Source organism: Lactuca sativa, chromosome 4 (assembly GCF_002870075.4).
Source record: "Lactuca sativa cultivar Salinas chromosome 4, Lsat_Salinas_v11, whole genome shotgun sequence".
NCBI lineage: Eukaryota > Viridiplantae > Streptophyta > Magnoliopsida > Asterales > Asteraceae > Lactuca > Lactuca sativa.
This window is the reverse complement of record NC_056626.2, coordinates 2,376,677-2,401,361: the sequence shown is the minus strand read 5'-3', so window position 1 is coordinate 2,401,361 and position 24,685 is coordinate 2,376,677. Positions and strand designations below refer to the sequence as shown.

Below are 24,685 nucleotides of genomic sequence, written 5' to 3'. Positions count from 1 at the left end.
ACACATATAACAACAAAATATACACATAACACGTATTTCGTATAAAATACTTCATAATTATGCATTAGAAAATAGTAACTACACACTCACTTAATCAGAAGATGATTTGACAGCACTACGACTTGTAGAAGTAGTATTCTTCGGTAGATCTGGAATATCTTCATAAAACTGGGCTTATCGCGGGCAAAGCTTCGGCTTGGGAGTTGCACTTCTCGGGATCTTCGGGGCTTCGGGACTTGCTTCTGAGCTCGGGAATGATACCGGGGCTTCGGGATATAAGTTGCACGAAAAGCGAAGAAAAACGGGGGAGAGAGAAGAGATTTTGGCAAAAGAAGTCGGCTGCCCTCGCATGCTTTTATAGAGGCTGAAGCCTCGCATTACGCTGGGCGTACTGCGAAACGTCACTGCATGTGTCATCGGAGCACTCAAGTGCGAGGCGGGTCACGCTTCGGTGTACGCTAGGCGTACTCAACTACGCTGGGCGTAGTTCGGATCAGATTGGTGACTTCTTCGGATATACATATGAATTAAAGATTAATTAATAAATATTAATCATTTAAAAACTTCGGAAATTCATATCTTCTTCATACGAACTCCGTTTTCAATGTTCTTTATATCCACGCGTAGGTGAGACTACGCTTTTCAACTTTCGTTTAGACTCCGTCGGCTAATTTTGAATTTATTTTTTATTATTTATTTTTAGTAGGTCAGGACAAGAAAACTCCGTTATAAATTCATAACTTCTTCATCCGACATCCGTTTTCGTCTGTCTTTTCACCAATGCACTACTATCAACGAGATCTTCGATTCTCGTTTAGATTGTTCCAACCAACAATCACTCGATCTCGAATTCGAGTTTCGGGCCGTATACTGCTAAGTTAAAACTTAGAAAAATCATAACTTCCTCATACGAAGTCAGATCTGGGCATTATTTATATGCACGCTCTCGGTTTAACGAACTCTACAACATTCGTTTAGATCACTAGGGCTAAATAGCGCTCTATCTTAATTTCGTATTTTACGTCATTCAACGCCGTGTCGGTTCCGTCGCGAAACTTCGACAGATCATAACTTCTTCGTTATAACTCAGATTTTCGGCATTCTTTATATCTCCAGAATCCTTGTTTCAACCACTACATCTTCATCCATATATATCGGCTTTATCTAACATTTCATTTTGATGCTTATTTTTATTCTTAATTAAATTAAGATACACAATTAAGCACAAAACACATAATACTCAAATAATACACTTCTTATTATTTCAAAACGGGTTATGGGTGGTTAACTTAGACTATTATATCAACATTAATGACAAGCCCAGAAACATAGGCGTTAGAATTCTCTCCACCTCAGAATGATTCCGTCCCTGGAATCACACATCAACAAACAAATATGGGTAGCGACTCATCATGTCACTCTCCGTCTCTCAGGTGAGATTTGGCCCATTCGTGTGTTTCTAATGGACAAGCACTAACTCGACCAACCTGCATCGCAACTTCTTAGTCTTTCGGTTAACGATTGCCTTTGGTTCTTCAATCAACCTTTTGTTCTCATCGATTCTCAACTCCGAAAGTGAAATCATGTCGGGAACTTCTCCCGTGAACTTCCTCAAATAACACACATGGAAAGCGTTATGAATTTCATTCAGTTCTTCTGATAGTTCGAGCTTGTAAGCTTGGTGTTAGGTTCAGTTTTATGCATCACTTTATCATATTTTATTAATCATTTTCGCAAAATATTGTGTGTATTTAGCATGCATTGCATACATTTTTATTACATCGTTTGTTTGGGACAATTTTACTCGTTTAAGCTTAATTTTTGCAGATTTATGAAAGCGGATAATGATATTTTTGAGCACCGATAAAACTCACATGGAAGGCCTTGCAACCGCAATTGAAGTCCCATAACAGTGTCCACGATACAGAAATAAAAGGAAGCTATTTTAAGATTTTTTGGAAATCTGGCAGCATTGCGCGGTTTTAATAAAGTGAGTGGATCGAAGGGTAAACGAAGTCCGATCGAGCTGAAATTTTACCGGTGACTTTATAACTCGTGGATATTTAATTTGAACGGTGGAGATCGGATTTGGACTACGTTTGTTTTATTTATTTTTTTCTTTGGCTGAATTGTAGTTTCCTGAGTTTAGCCGTCTTAAACGGTTAAACCACCGGGTTTGATGTTTGAATTAGTTTGATTATTTAGACTCGTTTTAGATCGTTGTGTGAGATTGTTATTTAGATTTAGTACACTCCTATCCATATGATTTCTGATTTTCATTAATTTCGTTGTTACAATTTTAGTTGGGCTTGAGCAACCCGGTTAGGATTTTAATGACGAATTGCTAATCAATTAATTGAATTCGTAGTTGTTCTTTTAATTGGTCTAAGTAGCAAGTAATACACTTGTATTATGAAATCATGTTGGTACAATGTAAATTCTCCGAGCTTACGTGAGGGTTCATTGTGTTTGGTGTTTCGTTTGTACTTTAATGCGACTCTCACTTAATTATAAATTGCTCAGTTGATAATTTTGTAGTGAGTCAGTTCTAATTAAAACACTCATTTTAGTTAGATAAGTTCGCAACTTGATTAAAGAGCTTGTTTTAATCAAGTGTCTGGCGAAACGGGTTGTTAGAGCTTGTTGACAACCGCGGCCAAACTAGGAATTGTATAAAAATCATTGCACGTAACAATTTATGATCACACGTCTAAATAAGTCTTTGATGCTAATTCAATCATCAACTAGTTAATACTTCGTAGTATTTACTTATTGTATTTTAGTTAACACATCCGGTTCTGTAGTTTGAATTTCCTTTTTATGTAGTTGATCATATGATTTGATGTTGAACTAGGAAAAGGATCGGGCGTTGCACGAATTTTTTTTGTTTATCTTCAACGTTAGCTTTTAATTTAGACACTTGTGGCTCGATGTACACGATTGATGTGTTACTACTGAGTTTAGGAACAACAGCCGATTCTATACCAGTTGAACCTTTTGTATTATAACAGTTTTTATTTAGATGACATTGGTATAATAATGTATATTATTCGTAAGTACAAAGTTGATTAAAGAAAAACCGGTTATAGAGCAACAGATAACAGGTATTGGCTTCCAACATTTGGTTATACCCTTCCAGACTGATGGTGGGCAGTTGGCACTGGAAGCTGTCCTATTTGCCTGAAATTGTGAAATCAGAATAAAATGTAAATAGTCAAGTTCTAATATTCTGAAAACTATAAGATGGATTGAAGAGTATACGTATTTATCTTTATTTGTTGTTCCTTTACAAAGTTATTTGATTTTCAAATCAAGGGTTAATACCTGAACTTCACTTTAATAAGAACTCCATCATGTTCATCTGCAGAAACACAAAAATAAAATCAATAAAGTAGCTGATGAATGTATCATAAAATTACGGGGGTATTTTGGACAAACCCAGTACAACCACTCGCAACAACCATTTGTTGAAAATTGTTGATGAATGTCTCATTATGGGGGTATTCAGCTTTTCTAAAATTAGAAAATCGTTGATGAATGCCCTCTTTAAACCCATCCAAAACAGAAAACAAAACGATGCTCATGAAGTTCAGGTCAATACCTGTTCAGGAACTACTTACATGGATCCATACGCTTTTTTATGCAATATATTATGATATTTATGAAACTGAATATCATTGCAACTCATTTTCTACCAGTCTAGAAAAACAACCAATTCCGACATAGTTAGGATCAATATCAGGTCAGGACAAAAATTAGGGACAAAGTAGACTCAATTTCTAAGCTTTGAGAGTTTGCAGATCCTAATTCCGACTCTTGATGATTTTTCTAAGATAAGGGCAAAATGATCAAATGTACAATATTTTCCAGCTTTAGTTATTACGAGTTAAATGGCATCTTAACCCATTATGTGACAATGAAAATGACTTATAACCTGGAATCACTTGAAATCCAACTCAAATTACAATGCTTTTATGTGCGAAGTGAAAGTATAATGATGTAAGATGGTTATAGACTTTGGGTTTTTGGCTTGCATCATTGTAACATAAAAAAACAATTTTATACAAACCATATGTTATTATTAACAAAAAAATCCCAACAAACATAGCCATTACCTTTGATGAAAAAGGCTATTATATTTAAAAGTAATTTAACAAAATAACTAACTTTTACTACTTACTTTGACCACCCATTGACCCCATCCAGGTAAACTAAAATAATCAGACCAATTGAAGGACAGATGATATGATTTCATCAACATAGGAAATCAACATATTTTTTTTGAAACGGTTAGGAAGTCAACATACACATTACTTCTTTCATGTGTATTAACAAATCTTTAAAAAATTGACTGTTGTATATACTATACCTTACACGTCATTGTAGAAATCTATCTTTGGTAAGACCAGGAAGTAACTTTTTTGACAGCCCAAATAACGTATGCCTTGGTAATGGCTTTCTTCTTATGTTAACAACATTTAACCCCAATCTTCAAATCTCAATAGCTCTTAAATCAAAATTGAAGGTAAAAATGAAATATGTTGCATAGATTCACCAGAGATAGATACCAAATGATATTTACTTTCTATTTTCATAAAAGAACTGATAAAACAGGTTCACCTTTGTTGAACCATGAAATCTTTGTGCCTGACATTTAAATCCCCAATATTATTGTTGAATTTTGTATCTCTGATTAATGTTATGTACTGAAGGTTGTAAAATTAAGATAGATTTTGATGTACAATGAAGAGAATACAACATTAAAAAGGAGAAATAGAAACATAAAATAACCACAATAACATAAACATGTTAACGAATATTCAATCAACCCTAAGAACAACAACAACTAGAACAGAGAAGGATTCAGAAATTCCTTTTCCTTCTTCACCACTAATCCTACATGAAAACAAAATCATTAGAAAACGTCTCAATTAGTAAACAAAATAAACAGTTGTGAGAAAATAATGTTAATAAGTGATCAACATACCCTACTTTTGGCATAAATATCAGCAGATATGAGAGAGAAGGGTGAGGCAGAGAGTGGAGAAGATGAAAGAAAGAGCGATAACTGAAATGGAGAAAAGGGTGAAGCCGTAAGAACATTAGCAACAAGAACAAAGAAAGGTTCATACATTTCTTCTCCTTCTTCACCACTTGATACGATGTAGCTGCAGGAAGTGAAGGAGTCAGTGGATGTAGGGGGCTTCCACAATGAGCCGGCGATTGCAGGTACGCTTCAACAGTGATCAAATAAGGCAAGGGAGGTCTGGTACGGGAGGTAACAGAGGAGGAAGGAGACGGTAAATTTTTGTTGATTCCTGAGAACGACTTCAATAGGAGCAGCATATCCCACCTACAAAGCACAACAATTTCAAAATCCCCCAAAACAAATAATCAAATTATTTTGATTAGCTTACAGACGTTCTGAATTGGAGAGACCCACATACCCGCAATAGTTGTGCTCTTGATACACTTCTTATAGCTGTGGTGATTGACGTAGGTGAGGGGGTCGAAACATGGAGAGGATGCAAAGTGGTAGTGATAACTAAAGCGAGATGTTCAACGGTGGTGTATGTGAGTACACAGCCGATCAATAAGGTTGATCAGTGGTTTAACTGAGAGATAATGTTTAATTTAGAGCAAAATAGATGAGCAATAAATATTGGTGTGCAGAAGGAGGTTATATGGCGTTGGTCTAATCGGAGGTGAAGCAGCGGAGCCAAAAAGAAAACAGAGAAGGGTTATTGACTGATATCCAAGAAAGGAGCTTCAGAATGTGAATAAATTTAATAAAAAGGGAGAAAGATAATGAATGAATGATGTCCATGGTGGTGCAACATTTGATTGGGTGGAAGAGGCGGTGGAAGGAACAATTGGCCGTGTATCAGATAAATGGAGAAAAATCTAATCGTCGTTAGCCAAAAGAAGTCGGTGAAGCACAGGCAAATTTACTGTGGCCAAAATTAAAAGTATGTAAAGTTTCTTGGCCAAAGTTTAAGCATGGAAAAGTATACTGTTCAAACATCCCATGAGCTTTAATATATATATATATATATATATATATATATATATATATATATATATATATATATATATATATATATAATTTGTATTCTATCTAGTGAATTTGATTTCATTTCAACCGAATGTTTGATTTTAAATTTAGTTCTTATTGGCCATTTGAATTAGGGTCAGATCTTTCAAGTTATCTATTTTCCAAAATGCGTAATTGTTTTGTGAAATAGAGCAAGTAACAAGCACTAAATAGAATTATTTTGAATAAATCTAGTGTAAATCATCTTCACACATTCTTACGCTCCCGAGCTTGTGAGGAGTATTGAATGTTTTTGGGAACATTCACATAAAGTTTACTGCAACCTTTCAATCTAACTCTATGAGCTTATTTAGATTGGGTTAGTAAGGTTAGGTTTAATTCAAAGAGCTTGTTTTGGTTAAACAACATGGTGAATGGGAAGTGTTAGAGCTTGTTAATGCTTTCAAGTACCAACTTAGATTAGAATTTAATTTGACATCAATTTATCATCAACTTGCATCATTAGGTAAATATAACTCGAAAACGAATTGTTTTTATTTTTGTTTATAGTATTTCTTTTATTGTATTTCATTTTAGTTTAATCGTTTGCAAAAATCATCTCTCGCATTTACTTTTTATGAATAGGAATAAAAACATGACTCTTTTGGTGTATTTATGGATTAAAACTGAGTCCCCGAGGATCGACCCTGTTTGCCACTATTTCTAATATTTTTAAACCATATAAGTGCAAATAGGATTTATTTGTTTGATGGATTCGACACCCATCACTTGGTTCCCAATCCTCTGAAGAACTTTAAACGGTCCAATAAACCTTTGACTTAATTTTCCCCTTTTACCAAATCTTATAAGTCCCTTCCACGGCGAGACTTTAAGCAAAACCGAATCTCCAACTTCAAAAGTCATCGGTCTTCGCTTGTTGTCAGCATAGCTGTTTTGACGATCCTGAGCTGCTAACATTCTCTCCCTAATTATTTTCAACTTTTCAGCAGTTTGATGGACTATCTCCGGTCCCATAAACTGCTTTTCCCCAACCTTAAGCCAACAAGACGGCGTACGACACTTTTGTCCGTACAAAGCTTGATAAAGTGTCATCTTAATGCTCGAGTGGAAACTATTATTGTAGGAAAATTCTACCAAAGGTAAATGTTCATCCCAATTACCTTGGAATTCCAGGGTACATGCTCTCAGCATATCTTCAAGTGTTTGTATTGTTCGTTCGCTCTGACCATCAGTCTGTGGATGGTAAGCTATACTTAAACACAACTTGGTACCTAATTCCTCTTGTAGACTTTTCCAAAATCATGAGGTGAAATGGTTGTCACGATCTGACACAATCGTTAACGGAACACCGTGAAGCCTCACAATTTCCTTCACGTAAGAATTCACAAGCTTATCCATAGACCATTTCTCCTTGGCTGCTATGAAATACACACTTTTAGTGAATCGATCAACGACCACCCAAATCATGTCGTGACCACTTTTTGTTTTGGGCAGTTTAGTGACAAAATTCATAGCAATGTCTTCCCACTTACCCATAGGCACAAGCAAAGGTTCTAAACTCCTGTACGGTTTCTGATGTTGTGTCTTGACTCTCGCACAAGTCACACACTTGGCCATATACTTTGCAACATCAAGCTTCATCGTCAGCCACTAGTAGTAGGGTTTCAGGTCCCTATACATTTTAGTCCTACCAGGATGAATCGAGTACATGGTCTTGTGAGCTTCTTCCATCAGAAGATCTCTGACTCGTCCTGTCTTAGGTATCCAAATCCGATCTTGGAACACCTTCAGTCCATGACTGTTTATATGGAACACCAACGTTTTGCCCAAACATTCCTTCTTTCGATCATTCTTCTCAGAAGCTTCCTCTTGAGCTTTCTTTATACTCTCCACAATTGTCGAGACAACTTCAATTCTCAACACTCTTGGCCTCTTCCTTTCAAGATTGACTTTCCGACTGAGATCATCAGCAACAACATATGCTTTACCGGGGTGGTAAAGTATCTCACAGTCGTAGTCCTTAAGTAACTCTAGCCAGCGTCGTTGCCTCATATTCAATTCTTTTTTATTAAAGAGATATTGGAGACTCTTATGATCAGTGAAAAGTTTGCACTTCGTGCCATAGAGGTAATGCCTCCATATTTTTCAGAGCAAAAACTACCGCTGCCAACTCCAATTCATGAGTCAGGTAGTTCTTTTCATGCTCCTTCAACTGTCGAGACGCATATGCGATCACCTTTTCCCTTTGGGTCAAAACACAACCCAACCCAACACCTGACATATCTCTATAGACAGCGAAGTCTTCAACTCCATCGGGTAGAGAAAGAATTGGCGCCTCACATAGCTTCTTCTTTAGCTTCTCGAATGCTTCTTTATGTTTATCACTCCAAGCATAATTAGCTCCTTTGTGGGTCAAAGCTGCTAATGGAGTAGCGATCAAAGAAAAGTCTTGGATAAACCTTCGGTAATATCCGACTAATCCCAAAAAGTTTCAGATCTCCGTGGGATTTTTCGGTTGTTCCCACTTCATTACAGCTTCAATCTTTGCTAGATCAACCATTATACCTTCTTGGTTGACCACGTGACCCAAGAATTGGACTTCTCGAATCCAAAAATCACATTTAGAGAACTTAGCATACAACTTCTCCTTCTTCAAGACTTCTAACACTTCTCGCAAGTGTCTGCCATGCTCCTCTTGGATTTTTGAGTAAATTAGAATGTCATCTGTGAACACTATCACGGATTTATCAAGGAACAAATTACAAACCCTGTTCATTAAATCCATGAATGCTGCTGGAGCATTGGTTAGTCCAAACGACATAACCAAAAACTCGTAGTGTCCATATCGCGTTCTGAATGCATTCTTCTCTATATCCTACTCTTTCATCTTCAGCTGATGATATCCTGACCTTAGGTCGATCTTCGAGAAATAGATCGAACCTTGTAGTTGATCGAACAGGTCATCAATCCTCGGCAACGGATATCTATTCTTTATTGTTGCCTTGTTCAGCTCTCTGTAATCGATGCACATTCACATACTTCCATCTTTCTTCTTCACGAATAACACCGGAGCTCCCTAGGGTGATGAACTAGGTCTAATGAAACCTTTTTCCAATAACTCCTGAAGTTGCATCATCAGATCCTTCATCTCTGTCGGTGCTAATCGGTAAGGTGCCTTTGCTATTGGTTTCGTCCCTGGTAGTAAGTCTATTCTAAACTCTACTTGTCTATCAGGCGGTAATCTGGGAAGATCTTCGGGAAATACTTCCAGATAATCACACACGACAGGAATGCTCCGCATCTCCTTTTTCTCCTTAGCATCGATCACGAATGCTAGATACGATGTACATCCTTTGGCCAAACACTTTCTGGCTTTCATCAATGATATGATTCCAGAATTTACTCTGCGTTTATCTACATACACCATAAACGACTCTTTCCCAGGCGGGTTTACTTTGACTATCTTCTTCTTGCACAATATCTCAGCGTCATTGGCACTAAGCCAATCCATTCCAAGCACGATGTCGAAACCTTTAAGTTCGATAGGCAATAATTTTTCGTGAAACTTATTCTCATTCAAATCAATTAAGATGTTTTTCATACGATGGCTAGCAAGTACAAACTTGCCACTACCAACTTCGACTAATAAAGCATTATCTAGTCTATCGACAGGCAAAGCTAGTTTTCTACCAAATTCATGCAAAATAAAGGAGTGGTTGGCTTCAGAATCAAATAAAATTTTGGCAGGCAATTCGTTAACGAGAAAGGTACCTGAAGCAACATCAGCTTCATCTTTAGCAGCTTCCAGTGTCATCTGGAAGGCTCTCGCCTTCGGCTTTGGTTGAATGTTGGGTCTTGCTGCCTCCTTCTTTTTCGGGCAGTCCTTAGAATTATGTCCCTCCTCACCGCAACCATAGAAAACTTTCTCGGTGAGAGTGCATTTGTTGGCAAAATGCCCTGGCTTTCCACATTTAAAACATGTGGCCACCACTTCATATTTTCCATGATGCTTCTTCTTACATTTGTCGCACCATTTCGCTTCACCTCCTCCTCCTCTAGAACTAGACTTCGAGAATTTACTTTTCTTGTTGGACCCTGAAAGTCCATCGAACTTCCTTTTCTCACCAACATCTATCCTTTCTAGAGCCTTTTCCTTCTGCTGGGCCTCCACGTTCTTAGCTGCTCGAACAACTATTTTCAGAGTGGTTGCCATCTTGATTGTCGGGCCAAAGTCGGCAAACAGTCCATTAGCGAACCTCTCAATCTTGGAGAGTTCTGTTGGCACTAGGTAAGGATATAACTTCATTTTCTCAGTTAATTTAGTAGCATAGTCATATATGCTCATTTCCCCTTCTTCAAGTTTTGGAACTCATTGTTCAGATCAATCAGATCTATCTCTGAACAGTACTGCACCCTTATTTGTTCCAAGAACACCTCCCATGACATTTTCAGGGCTTCTCCTCGTGGCATAGTATCTGCCAACAACTTCCACCAACTCAAGACTCCGGTCTTTAGTTGTCTCACTGCAAAGACAGTATTCTGTTTGTTGCTACAGTCGCAACTTTCAAATACCATCTCCATTTCGGAGATCCAATCCATAATCTCAACAGGCTTTGGGCTCCCAGAAAGACTTGGCGGCTTGGCGCCTAAGAAATTCTTGTACATTCGCCCATCCTTGTTGTTTCTCCTTTCCGGGTCGTTCCTTTGTTCTCCTTGAGTCCCAACTTGACTCATAATGCGACTATTGTTTCCTTCCTCTGATTGTTTGGGAATCAGTTCGGGTTCCTCAATAGGTATGATTGGTTCGTCCCTATTTTCATGTAACATCTGTCGCATTTCTTCCCTTTGTTCGGCTAACATAGCCATTGTTATTGGTTCTGGTGCTGCTGCTACAACAGATATTTGCTCAATCACTGGTGGTTGATTCCTGTTTTCATCCACGTTTCCAAAGCCACTTCTGGTTCTTACCATTTTTGATCTACACACCGAATAAGGTGAAATTAGATCCTCATCCATGATAGATAATTAAATCATCCTTATCACTCCGAAGCGTTTACATGCTAGTTCTAATACCGTCGTCATACACTTAGAATCCTACACACATAAGGTTTCCAGATCCGGTTGGCAACAAACCGTAGATCCGAACAAATAATATCATATATGGCAACATATAACATTTAGCACATAAAAGCATTTTAGGTAACTTCCTAAAATATACTAGTGCTCGTGTCTAAAATATATCAGACACACATCTCACAATCTTCACTTAGCATTCTATGTTTAAGTTTAGAAATCCTACAAATTTCTAGTTCGCTTAAACTAATGCTCTGATACCAACTGTGACATCCCCAAAATCACGGCCATAAAAGACCGGTTTCATTTATGCTTTTAAAATAATTTCAGAGTAAATCCATTGATTTAAAAGAGTTGCGGAATTTATTCCCAAAAACAAAATATGATAAAAATAATATTTACCAAAGCATTTCATCAAGAGATGCATTTTCATTATATAACAATATTCGGGATGTCATGTTCCGATAACACAGACCAAAAGCATAAACAACAAAAGATAGACCAAACAACAGTAACATATAACAACTGGCCTAATATCAAAAGATCTTGATAAGTCATCCAACTTATGCTCTCGCGCCACTACCTGTAATACAACAAAACTGAGTGGGTCAGGCTTGGGAGCCTGGTGAGGATATAGGATTTTCAACCCACAATAAAATAATTATATTTAATTTCACCAACCAACAATAACCTGATTACCATTCCCGTTATCCTCACTTTACGTCCCTAAAACATCTATCTCAAGGTACCTAATCTAGGATTTTTCATCGGGACAGACATTACTGCAAAGGGGTTTCCTTAACAATAGATGTCCTAAAGGCAACCATGAGGGGGGTAGAGTACACCAGTGAACACATCGTTCACAACACCTACAGGTTATGAACCTACTAGCGTTCCACAGGACTGTCTAGAAAGAGTCTGTGGTCGTTATCCATACTCCGCTGAATAACTAGATCAACAACAACAACATCGAGGCCTCTCATCTGTTTATCACACATCAACTATCTACCCATGTTCTACCCAACATATTAGTAGATAAAGATATATATTGTTATACATAGTTTAAAACCTGTATAGCATTCTCATTCGATACATATTCCAAACAACAGATGAGACACATACACATAACACGTATTTCATAGAGAATAAATCATATCTATGAGATAGAAGAAAGTGAATATACATTCACACATATTTCGTATAAAATACTTCATAATTATGTGTTAGAAAATAGTAAATACACACTCACTTAATCAGAAGATGATCGGACAACACTACGACTTGTAGAAATAGTATTCTTCGGTAGATCTGGAAGATCTTCACAAAAACCGGGCTTCTCGCGGGCAGAGCTTCGGCTCGGGAATTTCACTTCTCGGGATCTTCGGGGCTTCGGGACTTGCTTCGTGGCTCGGGAATGATACCGGGGCTTTAGGATATAAGTTGCATGCAAAACGATGCAAAACGGGGGAGAGAGGAGATTTTGGCAAAAGAAGTCGGCTGCCCTCGCATGCCTTTTATAAAGGCTGAAGCCTCGCATTATGCTGGGCGTAATGCTCTACGCGGGGCGTACTGCGAAACGTCACGGCATGCGTCATCGGAGCACTCGAATGCGAGGCGGGTCATGTTTTGGTGTACGCTGGGCGTAGTTCAGATTAGATTGGTGACTCCTTCGGATATACATCCGAATTAAAGATTAATTAATAAATATTAATCATTTAAAAACTTCGTAAATTCATATCTTCTTCTTACGAACTCCGTTTTCGATGTTTTTTATATCCACGCGTAGGTGAGACTACGCTCTTCAACTTTTGTTTAGACTCCGTCGGCTAATTTTGACTTTATTTTTTATTATTATTTTTAGTAGGCCGGGACAAGAAAACTCCGTTATAAATTCATAACTTCTTCATGCGACGTCCGTTTTCGTCTGTCTTTTCACCAATGCACTACTATCAACGAGATCTTCGATTCTCGTTTAGATTGTTTCGACCAACAATCACTCGATCTAGAATTTGAGTTTCGAGCTGTATACTGCTAAGTTGAAACTTAAAAAAATCATAACTTCCTCATACGAAGTCAGATTTGGGCATTCTTTATATGCATGCTCTCGGTTTAACGAACTCTACAACATTCGTTTAGACCACTAGGGCTAAATAGCGCTCTATCTTAATTTCATATTTTATGTCATTCAGCGTCGTGCCGGTTCTGTCGCGAAACTTCGACAGATCATAACTTCTTCATTATAACTTGGATTTTCGGCATTCTTTATATCTCCAAAATCCTTGTTTCAACTACTACATCTTCATCCATAGATATCGGCTTTATCTAACATTTCATTTTGACGCTTATTTTTATTCTTAATTAAATTAAGACACACAATTAAACACAAAACACATAATACTCAAATAATACATTTCTTATTATTTCAAAACGGGTTACAAAGGTTAACTTAGACTATTATATCAACATTAATGACAAGCCCAGAAACACAGACGTTACAATGTTTAGGACTTTTTGATGAACACACTTGATTATTACTTGATTCTAGTTATTTTCAATTGTTGTTGTATGCTTCATATGATGATCTTTGGTAATGATAAGTGAAATTGGGTTGTGTGAATTGTTTGAATTGTTCCAAGTTCAATTAGTTTAGAAATAAAGACAAGTGATTGAATCAACATATATTATTCCAACTTATGATATTGAATGTTAATGCGGTAATAGGTACTTGTAAGACATTTTATTGCTAGTTCACTAATTGTCCCTAATCCATTTAGACATAAATGAGTAAGACAACTAGTTGAGTGAACATCTAGTGTACCCAAAACTATGTGTTACAAGTTAATAAACCCCAATTGCATCTATGTAATTGAATTAGGATTCTAGGGAAGAAAGTGTGTGAATCTAAATTGTCCATAACTGAACCGGGAGTACTTTAGTTTTCTCATTGAGATTTTTATTTTTAATTACTAAATTTCCAAGCTTTTGTTTGAATTTTGTTTTAATATTTTTCGTGACAATTGCTAGTAATACTTTTATTTTTATTGATTGCTTTGACACAAAGTTTAACCACGAACTCCTAGTGGATTCGACCCGACTTACCCTATCTACTTAGGTTAGTTGGTTTATTTTTGACCAAGATAACGACCTCGATCAACCCTTAGGTTAAATTAGTCAAAAATCCTAGTCAAGTCGAAAATCAAAAAGTCAAAAGGTCAAAAGTCATACAAATTGACTCAGCTGAGTATGCCCAACGTACTCAGCTTGTACGCTTGGCGTACTCAAGATCCACAATCGGGCCTCTCATTGTGTACGCACGACGTAAGCCAATGTACCCCATCGTACGCTCGCTAACTTCACTTCTTCTTTTTAAGAGCTTATTCCATTAAGGCCCCGTTTGATACGCATCTTTCCAGGTTCAAACAGATCTTTCTGGCTGAATAGACCGGAAAGACTGTTTGATTTGCACAAAAGAAGGGGTCTTTCCCGGTAATATATGTCTTTCCCAGAAAGCCCCAAAATCATATCTTTCTGGCTGAATGGGCTGGAAAGACAATCATACATCAAACCCCATCTCTTTCTTTCTTTATTGGATTATTAAATTTTTTAAATAACTTTTTTTTTAAATTTATTTTTTATTTTATTATTACTTTTTTTTTTCATCATTCAGCACAGTCAATCAGATGTACAATCAAACAGTATGGTTTCTTTCCCAGTCAGAAAACTTTTCCAGACAGAAACTATCAAACGGGATCTAAGTCTTTTCGACCAAAGGTAGATCTAGTCCCGCAATAACATCTTAAGTCATAAAGTTTCCAACTTTATAACTTTGCATGGCTAGAAACTGCTCAATTTTATTTGAAAAATACTTTTGTTCAGTCTGGAATGCTTGATCCAAACTAGACGGTTATTTAAAATAAATAATAGTCAAAAAATATACATTACATTATGTTTAGTTTAATCAATTTCTCTTGATTAAGTCTTTAATAAAAAAAAAAGACAAATTATATGATATATTTTTTAATTATAAATAACATGTCAAGTGCTTCTATATAATGAGAGCTACTTCTATCTGTGAAAACATCCCTCTCTCTCTCTCTCTCTCTCTCTCTCTCTCTCTCTCTCTCTCTCTCTCTCTCTCTCTCTCTCTCTCTCTCTCTCTCTCTCTCTCTCTCTCTCTCTCTCTCTCTCTCTCTCTCTCTCTCTCTCTCTCCCATCATCTTCTTCCTCCGCCTCTTCTTCTCTTGGCATAGAAGTTCTGCCTTACATTAATTATCTAATATTACTTCTTTGGTTCTGCCCATATTTCTTGTGTAGAAAACTTACCTTTTTAAGCTGAAACCCAAGTGGTTGATTACAAGAAGAATGAGCAACACAATGAGGCCAAGGATGAAAATCATGTTATATTTGGCTTATGATAGAGGGTAAGGCAATAGTTTTGCAATTTCTCCTTTCGATCCTCTTTTTAGATTGTTTTTAAGAAGAAAGAAGATCAAAATGGAGTCAAGTAAAAGTAAAAGCAAAAGAAAAATAGGATTACTTACCAAGACGTGGGAACGATGCAAATCATTCGGTGGTAGCAGAGATGGATGTGAAGGAAAGAGCTCCTCAAGAATCAAACGAGCCTTCTTCAAGAAACGAAAATCATGGTCACGTTTAGACTCCAAAATAGAGGAAACTCTTAATATGGCTCCTACAGGTTGTTTTTTTATCTACGTTGGTCCTCAAAGACAAAGGTTTGTGATCAAAACTAAACATGCAAACCATCCTCTCTTCAAAACGCTTCTTGAAGAAGCCGAATTCGAGTATGGTTACAAAAGCGAGGGCCCACTTAAGCTTCCATGCGACGTTGATGATTTCTTAAAGGTTTTGCTAGAAATGGAAGAATGTGATCAGTATATCTTCAATCATCAAGGATGCACCTTCGGGTCCAAAGGTTATCGATATGCTTCCAATCACCATCTTACCTCGTGCAAAATTATTGCAATCAACAATTTTTAGAATTATTTGACTTTCTTTTATTTCGCAATATTTTGATCTTTTATGTGAACTATAGTTTTGTTTGTTGGCTTCTCTTTGTCAAGAATATTGTTCCCATATTATATTTTTATGTACGGTGTATCTAAATAAGAAATGTTATTTTAATTTTCCAAGTCAAAAGGTTTTATTGTTTGTTATTTCTTTTTCACATTTGATTATTTTCTTGACCTTATCAACTTGCGTACCACTGATGTTCGAGCCTTGAAAGATGACAAAGTGATACTAAATTATGACTATTGGCAAAATTATATTCTAAAATCCCTAGTAATAATTAGTTAAAGAAATCATAATTATGACTACAAGTAAGGTTCAATTTTATAATGGCATATATATACAAAAGACAAAAATAAATATTCAATATAATAGGAGAAAGCATGCCTACATGTTAATTGATGGTGGGCAACAAATTACTTTTTATGATTTTGTTATCATTAAATATTTCTTAGAATTAAATAACTAGTAAATTAATTAATTAATTAAAAACTATAATATAACTAAGGGGTAAATTATAATATCATTTGAAGATGAGGGGGTAAATGTACAAATAATTAAACTATATCGATCATAGTCTATAAAAATAAAAAAAGTTGTGTGTTCTAATGGGAATAAATGTTCAATATAAATAAATTAACAGTAATAACTAATAAGTTCTAAGAAAAACTCTCACTAGAGATTGTCTTAATAAATTAGACGTATTATCTATTACAAACAATTATAAAAAATAATAAAAATAGTTTATTATATTTAAATTTAGGAAGTTTTTAAAAAGAAATTGATATGAAAAATGTATATGTCATGCTCTTAATAAATTAGACGTATTATCTATTACAAAAAAAAATGAAAAAAAAACTATGGTTTCCATATTACTTTACCAAAGGACGTAGCCTAGATTCGAATACATAACAATCTTTTCTGTTTTTTTTTTCTTTAAGTGAGCATGCCCCCTCCGGCCTAGATTCGAATCTAATAAGGGAGTTGAGCCCACCCGACCTATTGAACCTATAATCACATCAATTTATCTTTCTTCCTTTTATTTCATCTTTTTCAATAACAACTCACTTGTCATGTCATTATTTTTAATAATTAAAAACATACAATTTAATGCATAAATATAAAATTAATTTATAAAAAAATATATAATTATATTTGATAGGGTGTTTGTATATATATATATATATATATATATATATATATATATATATATATATATATATATATATATATATATATATGTATATAGGATCATTTGAAACTACCATATATTGTATAACCATATATATATATATATATATATATATATATATATATATATATATATATATAAAAGATCATTTGAAACTACCATCTATTGTATAACCGTGTAACTAAATTCATAGCCATTGGATCAATGAAAAACATAATCATTCTTGAAAGAAGATTATTACATTTACTATTATTATTATTTTAATAATTCAAATTTTAAAATGTATTAGGAGTAATTTGGACATTTTATGTATCTTTATTTAAGTAAACAAAATAATGAATTTCACATTTATAAGAAGCAAATTTGTTATTTTTATTTACATTAAAATATATTTCTTTATGATTAAATATTCCTTTAAGAATCATTCTGGTAAAAATATAATTTGTAAATTTATGAATCTTGTGATGAATGTAAAGATTCTTTTAGTTTTAACAATCGAATAATTATGAATCTTGTGAAAAATGTAAAGATTCTTTTAACAAACAAATAATTAGAAGAGGAAAAACATGGATTGCAAGCATAATTATAATATTCTCATGAGAATGAAAGAATTTTAACAATGAATAATCTATAAATTCTAACTATTATAGTGCTCTCCTTTCTTGAAAAAAAACATATTCAATCTTGACTTTTTTTTGCATGTGAAGTAATCATTGAGAAGCATGTTTTTAAAAAATATTTCCAATTTTGATTTTTTTGCATTTGAAATAATCCTTGAGAAGCATCACAAACCATCTTCATTCTTAACCACATAAAAAGTCACTTTGGAAGAGATAAACATATATGGAACTCCGATTTTTTTTCTTTTTTCTTGATCATTCTTGAATTTTGAACATGTTTTTCAAAAATTGCCACCAAAGTAGTTTTATTCTTGAAACCATTTGTTGTAGATTCCACAACAACATCAACAATCCCAAATACCTTAAAACTATTACCAACATTCAAGGAAAAGAATAAAAAAAACATCATTTTTTAGATAATCGAAAATCAAAAAAATAATAAATAATAAATAAATAAAAACTTCGATCTTGTAAGTAATGGTTTCAGCTTCATTCTAGTGAGTAATGAAACAAATCATTTAAAGATAGAAAAAGTGTTATGTTTCATAAACTTCTAGAGATTAGATTACAAAAGATGCGATCAATCTCAATAAATAATTGATTTCTTCGGTAATTTCTATCCCCAGTCAATCAAATCACTAGTAAGTTTTAAGAATGACACCATACAAAGTACACATAATACCTTTCCATGATTTCTTGTAGAACGGAACATGGCAGACCCTGGTGGCAGTCTTCATATCTACAACACTAGCTCCGTTGTCACACCTTGAACAAAGCCTCGACGTAGGCTTGATCCATTTCACTTGACGAGTTTGGTCAACCAAAAATCAGAAGCACACCATTTTGTTTCGATCTTCTCCTTTTTTGTACTGGATTGAATGGATCTCATTTTTTTGTACCTAAATATCGCCGGAGATAATCGGCGTTAGAAAATATGCATAGGAGGTCTTGTGTGGTGGTGGAAACACGTACTGTGACAACCCGAAATTTCTATATTGTACAAATCGTTCACTTCAACCAAATTCAGACTTGTTTTTACTATCTTCTAGCACTGTTTGGAGTCTATTTGAGCATTTTGAGCCTAAATACACCAAAGGAATGGGTGATAGGAAGTGTCTATTGAGGATATAACCTAACAATCAAGCTTTAAACATCATCATGTGGAGTTTACGGCTGTAAACACATGGTGGCTGTAAACTCATGTTATATACATGCTATTCCATCATTTCTTCCTCATTCTTCATCTTTTCAAGGCTAGAATTCTATTTTCTCTCAACTATCATCAAGAACTTTCATCATGATCTTCAATCTAGTAAGTAATCCTTCCATTTTTAAGTTTATATCCTTCAATATCTAGTGAATGTACATCATTTCATCCATGAAATCTCTTCTTTTGGATAGATCTTCAAGTGTTCTTCATTTCTTCAAGAACACTCTTATTCTTTGGGCCGAAAACCACCCCTTTTAAGCTTCTACATTGTAAGCATCCTCTATTATACATATTCGTTGTAAAGACCCTTGAAATAACCATTGAAATCAAGCATTTCCTCAAGAACATGAGGTGTTTAAGGCCAAGAGCATCTCCCTTGGCCGTAAACCCTAATTGTTGGTGCATAAGGACCATAATTTCTTCCTAAGGCTTAGACATGAGACTGGATGACTTCCTTCATGATTGTAAGACCTTAACACACAAAATGGTACACTACGGTCGTAAACACATTGGTTCGTAAACCCATGGGCCGTAAACTCATGGGGGTATTACCATTTGGGCCGTAAACTCCTATGTGAGGCCCTACACCCCTTATATGCAACCCTATGTGGTTTAACACTTCATAAAAAGTGTTTCCTAGTCCCTAAGGTTGTTACATTTCAAGATTAGATGCTATAAACACTAATTAGATGCATATATGTATCATTATATGATAAATAGGATTTGTGTGTGTTCAAGTCTTTGCTTGACACTTAGCATCCTATACCACTCGTTCATCCAAACCACTCACTACAGGTGAGTTCATACCACTTAATCTACCTTTTAAATGATTTTAAATGCTTTTATGGGGGGGGGATACAAGTTAAAACATTATAGTTATTATATCAATCACATGTGATTAATGACTATCAAACAAATGAATTTACTATACTTTTAACTGTTTTATCAAACAAACTACTTCAAAATGTTTATCAAACTCTTTTACATACTAAACTCTTTATCAAACTTGTTCAAATATGCCAAACCTTTTCTTTTAACTCTTTAAACTTATATATTTTCAAAACCATGTCAAATGCATATATAGTTATATAAGTAAGGTTGGAAGGACTGAGGACTGATAACTCCCTTTATTTCATGTTCCTTGTTTGGTTGTGGACTTAGAGTACCCTATTGTTTGTCCGAGTGTCGTTTGATCCTTAGTTATATATTATGTATATATGTATAGACATATAAGCTTTTATCTTAGTTCAACACACTCAGTTATACAAACAACTCTACTAGTAAACTATAATAGGTATAGTTTAGGAAGTCACTACTCACTAGTTCTAGTTCAATGAAACATACAAAGAGTCAGTTCATACATGAGTCAATACATACTATAAAGAGAAACATATAGAGAATACTATAACGAGAAACAATACTTACTATAAAGAGAAACAGATAGAGAATACTATAACGAGAAACAATACATACTATACACTATACAAGAGAACATACTATGATGAGAAACAAAGAGAACATACTACATACTACACAGAGAGAACATACACTACACTAGTACATACAATACATATACAATCATACTATAACATAAATGTGAGTCACCACTTCGGGGCATGGCATCACTGCTATGACTCATTTTGTAACCAGAGTCTCCTGGAGGAAGAGCGTGAATTTGTGTATAGATCTATACGGGACTGACCGTCCTACACCTTGCTGCTAGCTACAGTGGGACCTGCAGGTCTACGGGTGACGAATGTCATTCCATTTCGACGTCTTCGAGCGTTGTGTTTTACTAGTCGATCAAGTATGGTTACAATCATATCACATTATACCTTAATTAACAATTGGTTTAAGGTAGTTAGTACAACAGTAGTTACTATAATACAACACTAAAATACTTTATTATTTTCCATTGCATTCACATTATGATCTTCTAACATAAACGGTAATGTATAAACTATATTTTGTTAATGATAGTCACACTTAGGAAAAATACACACTTTTACAAGAAACAAACATACAAAACATTTGATGCCTTGGTAGAAGGCTACTTTTAGTAGAAAATATATGATTTTCTAGGAGATACAAACATTTACTACAAACTTTTACAAACTTATACATCAAACACTTACAAACAATGACACTAAAATGCTTATGAACTCACCAGCTTTAAAGTTGATAAACTCTTTCAAAATAACTTGTATTCTCAGGTCATCAATAGATAGGTACCGATGTCAAGTTTTGAGAAGATGGAGCTGTCAAGACTCGTCTTTTATTTTGATTCATATTTTGGTGTCTTATAAACTATACATAACACACTTGTATTAAATTATAATATTAATGCAATATATGATGTTGTTGCTTGTTTACTATTATGCTTTGTAGTGATACTGTACATGACGTCCTCCGCCCCAGAACGTTTCCACCGTTCCAGTTTTGGGGTGTGACAGATTGGTATCAAAGCATTGTTTATAGTGAATCGAGTATATCAACCCATAAAAGATATACAAACTATAAACACAACAGGATTAAAATACTCTAACCAATAGTTTTTACTTTTAAATAATAAAATATTTAACCAAGTATACATACCTGCATTCATACTAAAATCAGTGTCACTACGACAGAACAAAAGTATTATGATTGTTGGACAACACAATTAGACTTAGAGACATATAGTCAAATCTGGGAGTGATATAGCCTGATCAACTATATTTTCCAAGGAGTGACTAGCATGTGCCTAAGAATGGTTGTGAGGTTGCAACAAGTCTAAAAACTTACCAACACTACTATAATAAGAACATTAGAACATAACATAAACCTAAAATACTATAGGAGTATTTTATGTTACTATAATTACTTATTTGAGAACTAAAAAGGTCTTTACTAGTAGGTCAATAGTTGCTAAGTGGATACGCTAAGGTTATATGTGACTAAGGTGTCATAGACTTAGAATCTGTGATCTTTGCTTTACTTCCTGTTCCTTGTTTGTTTGTGGATTTGGAGTTAGGGTTACTTATTCGAAGGTCTATCCTATTTTGGTGTCATATGATTGGTATGCACTATGCAAGTATTGAAGTAACTGGTAAGGATCATCTTATAATTATCTTAAGTAGTACGTCTATTTTTATAAGATTCTTATACCCCTTTTCTCACGTAGATATCTTGGATGGATTCCTTCCCCATGGCGACCCGTACTTCCCTAATCAAAGTAACGGAGGATGGCTCGATGCAGAGCCAGAAGAGAACCATCCAATCCCTCTGGATGACGACTTCGCAGAGAACTTCTCCGAGGATTTTGACTCCGAACCTAAAGTCAATAACCTACCCCCAGTGGCTCAAAACCCTAATGCTAACCCTTGTCCAACATTTCAAGGTCCCACACCTCTGTGGGCAACAAACTTGAACAGATGGAGCCACGAGCAAGGTCAACCCTTACCTTACAACGGAGATCGAAGCTTCTATAATTTGAGCGAGGGAGACTCAGCGGACAAAGTCCCGCCTATTCTGGTTCACAGGATTGCTCGTAATGATGAGCGGGGTAGAGCAGCCATCAACCGAATCATGGAAGTTGATGCAGATGCGGGAGTCAATATCGTTCGCATTCGCCATCTGGAGTCTGCTTATGAAAGGACTCAGAATCAGAATGCGGCCCTGCAGAGAGATCTTACTGCAACCCAAGCTGAAGTCAGGGAACTTCGAGCTCGCCAAGCAACGTATGAAAGGCACATGAGAGACATGGAGCGTAGTCTGTCAGAATCAAGGACTCATTCTAGGGGTTCTCATCGTAGATAGAGCCTACTCAACTTTCTCTTTTGGATATAACTTAGTCTATGTAAAAACTCTAGTTCAATTTCCTATATGTGTCAAGACTTTGAATCTGTTAAGTATTGTTAGGTCGTAGCTCTGTCAAAATTTTCTATCTTGGTCTGATGTAAGACCTACTTCTAGGTCATTTTTCCCAAACTTGTTACATCTATAATACTAGTATTATTGACAGATATCTAATCTCATGGAAATTATTATCCAAATGCTATCATCTTTCAAGTACTAGATCTACATTCAATCATACTATTCAATTGTGTCGTTGGGCTATGGAGAGTTAGTCCACGAGTCACTCTCATCATTCTCTCAATTGAATTCTTACCAGTATCTTTATCTTTGTGATCTTATAGCTACAAGATGCTTCTGTGTCGATCAACGAGACGCACTACTCCAATAACTACGAATCAAACTCCAACACCTCCTCCTCCATACAACCCAGCAGCTATCCAAGCTGCTATGAATGCGGCTATTACGACAGCTTTGGCACAATTCACCACTACTGGTACTAGTGGGAGTGGGACGTATGTGCCTCCCACTGTTGTTGAAGCTCCAGTACGTGCCAGGGAGTGCTCGTACAAGGAATTCACTAGCTGCAAACCTAGGGCCTTCAATGGAACTGGTAGAATCATTGCCCTCTCGCAATGGTTCGAAAAGACGGAGTCGATCTTTGAGATATGTTCCTGTCCGGAAGGGAGCAAGGTCAAATTTGCCGCCTGCACCTTCGCGGACCGAGCTCTGACATGGTGGAATAGCCATGTCAAGTCACTATCTCTTATAGTGGCAAATGTTATCGGTTGGGAAGATCTGAAGGAGCTCATGATCGAAGAATACTACCCAAGGGGCGAAGTTCAGAAACTTGAACAAGAACTCTGGAGCCTAACCATGAAGGGCTCCGACATAGTTTCTTACACTGCCAGATTCAGGGATCTGGTAGCGCTATGTCCGGGAATGGTCCCTTCTGAAGCAAAGAAGGTGGAGAGGTATATATGGGGGCTGGTGCCTCCATATCAAGGGAATGTTCTAACTTCAAACCCCGCTACCTTCGATAGTGCCAAGCGATTGGCACAAAGGCTCATTGACCATGGGGTCCGTACCCCGTCAACAACAACAAACCTAGCCATCTCAGAACCCTCCAAAGCCGCTGATAACAAGCGGAAGTTCTGGGATGACAAGAAGAAGAAGAACGCTGCATAGAAAGCTGCCAAAAAGCAGCAGGTCATGGCGGTTCATGCTGCGATAGCACCTGCCGCTGTTGCTCCGCTAAAGCAGTACGTGGGGAGTTGCCGAAGTGCAACAAATGCAGCTTCCACCATACTGGAGCCTGCCGGGAAATGCAGTGTTCTAACTGCAACAGGAAGGGGCACACTGCCCGTTTCTGCAAATCTCCGGCAAGGCCAATCAACAAAGTCCCTGACGCTGGTGTAGGCCAGGCTTGCTACGGTTGTGGCGAGGTGGGCCACTACAAAAGGAACTGTCCGACGGTAGGGAATGTTGGTGGAGTAGGAAGAGTTTTGGCTATAGGCCACGAGGAAGCAGTTGCTACCCCACAGTGGTCACTGGTACGTTTCTCCTCGATAACTCTTATGCATGCATTATGTTTGATAGTGGAGCGGAGAGGAGTTTCATGAACCAAAAATTTGCTCATTTACTTAAGCAAAAATCACGAACACTTAAAGAAC

General features: G+C 36.0%; 1 protein-coding gene across 1 annotated transcript; it reads left to right on the top strand.

The window, feature by feature from the left end:
• The first annotated feature begins 15,301 nt into the window (after window positions 1-15,301).
• Window positions 15,302-16,285, top strand: LOC111889840 (auxin-responsive protein SAUR32). Its single transcript, XM_023886001.3, has one exon. It carries the CDS (start codon window positions 15,623-15,625, stop codon window positions 16,124-16,126), a length of 504 nt encoding a protein of 167 aa, XP_023741769.1. The 5' UTR covers window positions 15,302-15,622; the 3' UTR covers window positions 16,127-16,285.
• Window positions 16,286-24,685: the final 8,400 nt, after the last annotated feature.